Source organism: Dermacentor andersoni, chromosome 3 (genome assembly GCF_023375885.2).
Source record: "Dermacentor andersoni chromosome 3, qqDerAnde1_hic_scaffold, whole genome shotgun sequence".
Lineage (NCBI taxonomy): Eukaryota > Metazoa > Arthropoda > Arachnida > Ixodida > Ixodidae > Dermacentor > Dermacentor andersoni.
This window is the reverse complement of record NC_092816.1, coordinates 100,256,134-100,263,553: the sequence shown is the minus strand read 5'-3', so window position 1 is coordinate 100,263,553 and position 7,420 is coordinate 100,256,134. Positions and strand designations below refer to the sequence as shown.

General features: G+C 46.2%; 1 protein-coding gene across 1 annotated transcript; it reads left to right on the top strand.

The window, feature by feature from the left end:
* Window positions 1-752: 752 nt before the first annotated feature.
* Window positions 753-5,213, top strand: LOC129387230 (uncharacterized). Its single transcript, XM_055076014.1, has 3 exons — window positions 753-787; window positions 3,482-4,775; window positions 5,114-5,213. Coding segments are annotated over exons 1-3 (1,299 nt in total). The 5' UTR covers window positions 753-784; the 3' UTR covers window positions 5,116-5,213.
* The last annotated feature ends 2,207 nt before the right edge of the window (window positions 5,214-7,420 follow it).

Genomic DNA, 7,420 nt, shown 5'->3' with positions numbered 1-7,420 from the left:
TGTAACGCATCTTACTTCGCCAATTCACCAATAAAGTTATTTTAATTTCCACAAAGCAAAGAGAGCGCATACACAAGGTGTCCGCGCCCCTTTACCAACCTACTCGTCAGTTCACCATTATGCCCAGTGCCTGCGAAAACAAGGAAAGTGTGGACAGCTAGCGACATTCATCATGGTACACGCAATGCCTTCTTTATTCAGAGCGCATGCGCGATCAATATTGCAGGGTACTTATAGGCTCAAAAGACATATGACGCTTGGAACGCTTTTCTACTTCAAATGATCTTAATGGAATAAAGTCATAATCTTGGGCAAGGTAAAGAGCGTGATTTTTTAAATGTCATGCGTCACTTACCGTTTTCTATGATGCAATGACATCAACAGGGAATACAAATGACCGCCGAAGTGAACGGGGTGTTGGGAATGTACAGTGTCTAATTCAGATACAAGCTCGGACGGCTCGTTGTGATGAAATTCGAAAAGTCAGATGATGGCCTTCAGGGTGGCCTGTAGTGCCTGTGGCGAGATTTTTCTCAGTACCCAAGATTTCGTGAATGCATTATTCGCGTATCTTGTTTTCCTTTGATAACGCTTCCCTTGTTATTCCGTCCAGTCAGGTACGAAACCGGACACGAGAAAGGGGGACGTCGAGCCGGACTCACTCTTTCTTGCAGCTTCTGCCATTGTTCTGGTTGCAAAATAGGATTTCTCGAGTATAAAAGGAGGAGTCGTAGCCGCGGAAAGTTAGCAGTTACTGGTACCCCGACAGCTCTCCTCTTCAACCATGGTAAACCTTTCATTTTCTTCCAGTTTTCAGGCTTCTATTGGATCTTGCTAGGGCGTCACAATTTAGGTCGTCTACGCGACTGCCTGTGGGTTCTTAAGGGTGATGACTTTATCACGTCCAGATCCCACCCTTTCGAAAACATGCTTGAGTGGTACAAAGTGTCGCTCATCCTATAGTACGCAGGTAATTGAACCTTTATTGAGAGCGCCAGGTGGCTTTCACCATTTTCAAATTTCTTTGGAATCGCAGTGACTTCACTATCTTTGAAGTATATTATTTTCTTTAGTACATATTCTATACAGCATAATTTTCCAAAGCCGAATCTCAAAGTGCTCAAAACAGATTGTTTTCGTGGAATCAGCGCGGAAAACGACTGCAGCACCAAAAGACAGGAAGGACACAGGAGGAATGCTGTTAAGTGAGGGAAGCTTATTTAGAAAAAAGAGAAAAAAAAAATGGAAGACACTATCTGCGTGTGCTTGCAATTAGGCCACATTGAAGATATTGCCAAAAGTTGCGGCTCGCAATCTAAGAAAGAGTTAGACGGTTCCGACACGCAGTCATCGTGCATATTTTGTATCGCGAAGGTTTCTTCAAGTTCACTGGCTTTCTTCTCTTAATTCTTGACGATGATCTTACTTGTATCGTAGAAAGGCCTACAACCACATGTGTGCTTGAATATGGGAGGTAAGCGTTCCGTTCAAATTATTCTTGTGCTGACGCGGGCACTTGTTCACGCTACCGCTTGTCTGCCCAATGTAAGCTTTTCCACGAGGTAGTAGAATCTCGTAACGACGCCTAGGGCTCAAGACGAAAGAAGGTTTGTATGCTTTGCAGAGCAACAAGCAGTAGTGAACCCACCTGCCTTCCTCTAAATCACGTCGCGAGTTTTTCCGACTTTTATGTGGCAAAAAAAAAAAAAAACAACACACATCTGCGTTAAAATGTTTGGCAATTTTTTTGAAGCGATGAGACAATTCGTGGGCGTATGACATGACTGCCCAACTCTTTACTGCACTCCCGATATTTGGCCTATTACTTAAGTTTCTTTTACTATAAATCTCAAAAGACTGCTATTATAAAAACTATTATTAGCCATTGATCATTTTCAACTACCTTAGAAACAGAATAGAAGCTTCGAGCTTAATCATTGCGGCATTCAATTAGGCCATCAATGAAAGATGTCTGTGGAGGCGTGGATGCGCTTTATCAGGGGAACGCCTTTACCGCGAACTGCAAAGGCGCATTTGGAGATGTAGTTTCAGATACTGGGATGTTTTCTTTGTGTGTCGCTTGTGTGAGCACACCCTGCTATGCGTCTGTCCACCGGCGTGAAAATCGCTGATCACCGGCCGTCGTATCTAATTCTGGCACTAACCGCCAATCGCTGGTGCCAGCCCAAAAAATAGCTTTAAGATGCTATAACGCAGACGACGCTATTTACCTTACTTTCTTCCTGCGAAATTTTCTTCGCTCTCAACAGCACCTACACTGGCCCGGGCAAAGTGTCTGCTTCAGATTTCGTCTACCAGAAAATATTTGTACATGAAGCGAATGCACGTATAAGATTGCTCCCCTTTATCCTGAAATGCTTCATTGCACTTTAACATGCTGAAGCTGTATATTACATGCTGATCAAGTATACCATATCAAGTTCTAAAAGTTCAAGACAAACACAAATATTGCCGTCATTTGCAGCTGCAAACCATCCTTGAGAGTGGTTTCTGTGCTAACATCTTGGCAATGTCGTTCTTCCCTGTTGTCTATTAGAGCAAGGATGGTTAGTAGAACACGAAATAATTTTGTCAATATCGTCCCGCGCAACTTCTTGCGATTATTAAGGCCTGTATACCTGAAGAATTCACGCTGTGGACAAACTTAGCACAATTTTCGCCGATGTCACACGCATACGAAATATTGACATCGCGTTTACGACGGAATGACACTCAATTAACTCCAAGAATAACTACGAGTCTTCGCTTTCAAGGTGCAGCATACTGTACACGTAGTTTTCATTACACATTGAAACACGGCCACATTAATCTTGCTATAGTCGCTCATAAAGCGGAGAACGAGAAAGCCCATCTATACAATCACATTTTGCACGAGGTGCAAAATGGGGCGAACTCTCGACCAATGCAGTTCTTTGTATAAAAGAAAGTAAGTGAAGGTTTAAAGTCAACTAAGAGTCTGTTTAGTAAAAACACAGTGGTGAACTTGGGAGGGCCGGATGATCTGTAGGTTTTCTAGGAGATATGTTCGTAGTCAACTTCGTAGATGAGAGCGCATTCTTTTTCTTCACCTAAAGCAGCCCATGCTTTGTCTTGGCAGACAGGTTTTGCCGCATTTTAGTAGACTTCCACACGTGCAAACACTATCTTTGCGCTTTTTGCGCTTTTTGCGCACTCCTTTACGCTTACTTTTGCACGTTTTTTGCAAGCCGTCGAGCGTTGTCAGTTAGACTGGAAAATATTGCAGAATTGTCGTCTATGAGCGTTGTCAATCCAGAAGCTACAAACGATCAAGCCAGGCGAGAAGGTTGATCGGTGCCGCCTAGCGACTGCGCGGGCACAGAAAGTAAATTACAGGCCAGGGATAGAGTCATATAATGTTCGCCGTCAGAACAGGACACCTGCACTTCACGTGAAGCACGACAAAATCTGCATTCTACGCTTTTGCTTCGTTTCTATGCAGATTCGTGCTTGCATCCTCCTGGCTCTCGCCAGCAGCGCTTTCGCTGGCTACCTCCCAACCTACGGTGTCGGCCACGCCCTCACTGGCGTTAGCTATGGCGTGGCTCCCGCTGCCAGCTACGCCGTTTCCGCTCCAGCCGTGACTCGCACTGTCTCCACTACTTACCAAGCTGCTCTAGTCGTGGCTGCTGCTCCAGCTGTCGCCACTTACGCCGCCGCCCCAGCTGTCACCAGGGTGTACCAGTCTGCTCCAGTGGTGGCTGCCGCACCAGCTGTCGCCACTGTCGCCGCCGCTCCAGCTGTGTCCCGCGTGACCACATACACCCAGGCCGCACCAGTCGTCGCCGCTGCCCCAGCCGTCACTAGGGTGTACCAGTCTGCTCCAGTTGTTGCTGCTGCTCCAGCTGTGTCCCGCGTTACCACCTACACCCAGGCTGCTCCAGTTGTCGCTGCTGCTCCCGCTGTCACCAGGGTTTACCAGTCTGCTCCAGTGGTGGCTGCCGCCCCAGCTGTCGCCACTGTCGCCGCCGCTCCAGCTGTGTCCCGCGTGACCACCTACAGCCAAGCTGCTCCAGTCGTTGCCGCTGCCCCAGCTGTCACTAGGGTGTACCAGTCTGCTCCAGTTGTTGCTGCTGCTCCAGCTGTGTCCCGCGTGACCACCTATGCCCAGGCTGCTCCAGTTGTGGCTGCTGCTCCCGCTGTCACCCGGGTGTACCAGTCTGCTCCAGCTGTTGCCACTTATGCCGCTGCGCCAGCTGTGTCCCGCGTGACCACCTACACCCAGGCTGCTCCAGTTGTCGCTGCCGCCCCAGCTGTCACCAGGGTCTACCAGTCTGCTCCAGTTGTTGCTGCTGCCCCAGCTGTGTCCCGCGTCACCACCTACACCCAGGCCGCTCCAGTCGTCGCTGCTGCTCCAGCTGTTGCTACCACCTACGCCGCTGCCCCAGTCGCCACTGTCGCCGCTGCTCCAGCTGTGTCTGCAGTGACCACCTACCACCAGGCTGCTCCAGCTGTCGCCACCTACGCCGCTGCCCCAGCTGTCACTGCCGTCCATGCTGCCCCAGCTGTTGCCACTACCACCGTCCACCACGCCCCAGCTGTCGCCACCGTCGCCCACGCTGCCCCAGCTTTCGCTATCTACCAGGCCACCCCAGTCTACGGCTACGGTGTTGGAAGCCTTGGCTACGGCGCGGGAAGCTATGCCCTGGGTCACGGATTTGGTGTCTATGGCCTGAACTACGGCTATGGTCTTGGCACTCCCTTCGACTACACCACCCTCCTCCGCAGGAAGAAATGTGAGTACATATTCTTTCATAATGATATATCACTAAAAACATTGTGTAGAAAGGTAGGGTTGCTTAGAAAAAAACATCTGTGAAAATATTGTCAGAAGCAAATGATTCAGCGTGTCTATTGAAAGCGAGCCTCGGATATTACGCGTCAACTGTATGATGTAGATCACATCTTCACTCATTAGCACTTGTGTATGTAATATGACATACTTATGGCATAACTCTGAGTTTGTCAATTTTTTTACTGCTTCTTTGTAAATTTATTTTACAGCGATTTATACAAGTTTCAATCCTTGAGTCGCTCCTCTTTAGTGACTGTCGTTTTCTTTTCCTTTTTTTAGGAATGGTTCTCCCGAGCTGCAGGATGGATATGTGTACGGAACCATGACAAGAATCCGTACTTCATCAAATCAGAAAATACATTTGGTACTACTGCCCAAACCCTGTCTGTGTTATTCACACTGTTAACTCAAAATATGAGCGCACGGATGCACGCCGCAGTCCGTCTCGTGCAGTTCTCACTGGTGTGACTGCAGGCGATACCGTTTGCATTGTGTCTCACTAATGGTCTAAACAAAATTTAGTTGACCAGGGCAATGGAGAACAAAGTGTTCTTGACGTCGTATATTGACATCAATATAGGAGGATCGGGCAGTGCAAAATGACGCGAGGAGCAAAATGCATCATTCGAACTTAACACTCCCTATTTTCAGACTGGTATATGGCGGGATGCTTTTTTTTTTGGAAGGTGAGAATATCTATAAGATTTCAATGACTTGCAAATGGTCGTGATACGGCGGTAGAGACAGGACGAAAAATATTAACAGAGTGCCCGCCAGGTGAATGCTCAACAACTCAACAGGCAGAAGTCACTTCACTTGATTTTTTTTGCGCGCGGGCAATATGCAGTCCTGGTAGAGTTCTCTATCAACAAAAATATTCATTTTATCGATTCCTTTCAGTAGCTGCACATACACAAAATTTCAGCACAGCACGTCTGAATCTTCACTGTAGTAAAATTGGTCGATTAGTATTCTGAGAAAGGCGCAAGAAGTGACAAGCAGCTTTAAAATAAGGGTAATTGAGTGCATTGCTTTTTCTGCACCATACAATTTTCGTGCTCTTGTCTAGAAAGAGTGGGACGTAGAAGATAAATACGTACCTTGTGCGTTGCTGCAAAGTCAAAAATTATATGAAAGCAGCGATTGAAGCCATCCATCATCTGGGATACTTTTTCCTTAAGCGCCGAATGTTTCTGGTTTGCCGAAAAGGGCGTTCGTGGATACACTCTGAAAAAATACGCGCACTAATGTGATTAAAGCTTACATAAAATTCTTCCAATGCCAAGAGGCATAAAAGCTAAATGAGAGAATTCGGAGATGAGCCGAATTCTCACTTAACCTTGCGCAAGGTTAAGCTATTCGTAAACGCTGCCAGAAGGCTCGCATTCTGGCCGTAAATGTAGAAATTGTAGCGCAAGTCTAAAGGAAAGCTGTGGCGAAAGTATTCGTTTAGCTTGCAAGCAGGTCAACAAAATGTATTCTACCAGGCACATGACTAACACCGATACGAAACCAAATACGCCCTCTGTCGTACCTGTTATTTTTTGTATTTTATTTTTTGTATGAAGGCGCGTAGCAAGGTAGCTCCAGGTTCTGTGTGAATTCAATGCAGAACCTATAGCAAGCGGGCCCTTGAAGCGTGCTTGGTAGCCCACGGTAGCCTACACCAAGTGCATAGTTTGCAAGTACAAATTAAAAGCGGGAGCCAACGGTTCTACAAGTGGACTTGTCCTTTTCATAGCGACATATGCCTTTCCTCGACATAGTATATATCGGTAGGGTTATTCTAATATGGAAAGGTGGTAATATGGGTGGGTGAGGCAGCGACCAAGCGTGTGTTAGCGGCGAGAGTGGAGACTTGAAAACAAAGGTGTGCCATGCAAGGTAAATAGAGGAATCGGAGGTAGCTCCTTGTGTCAGCCTGTTGACGCGTCACTGTAGGTTACTTTTTCCCTGCAAGGGGCTTTGACTACGGGGGGGCACGAATTAATTGCCCGCCCCTGAAGATCATTCAGCTGTCTTCTCGCTACAAGGGAGAATCAAAGAAATGGCATAAAATGGTACTCGTGGATAGAAAAAAAAAATAAAATGGAAGAAATATATAAATAAAACAACAAAAGAAAGAGAGGAACGAAAATACAAGATATTAATCAAACCAATGAAAAATAACTAACTGCTGTTGCCTGCAGCTGCAAATTTAGCATAGAGAATACATTTTGAAGCTCCCTTTGAACGCTAATGCCTATTGATTGCAATGTCTTGATCTTAGTGATCAGGTATGATTCTCTGTATTTTCTGTCTCGAACAGAACGAAAATTGGACTAGTATGTAGAGTTTAGGTTCATAAAAATTATCACCTGGTTAGTTTAAATGTTCGGCGACGGCATTGGGGAGCTTTTAAGCTGTGTCCGCGTGATGTCTGCTTAGCCTGACGTTCATTGATTGTCCCGTTTCAACGACATATTGTTTCTTACAGAAGGAAAATTCAAGCACCTAAATCACATCGGAACTAGGGCAATTAAAACTAGTTTTCCCATCGTGTGTATGAATATTTCCGGTGCGTTTAATTTTAGCGTAACTTTGAAG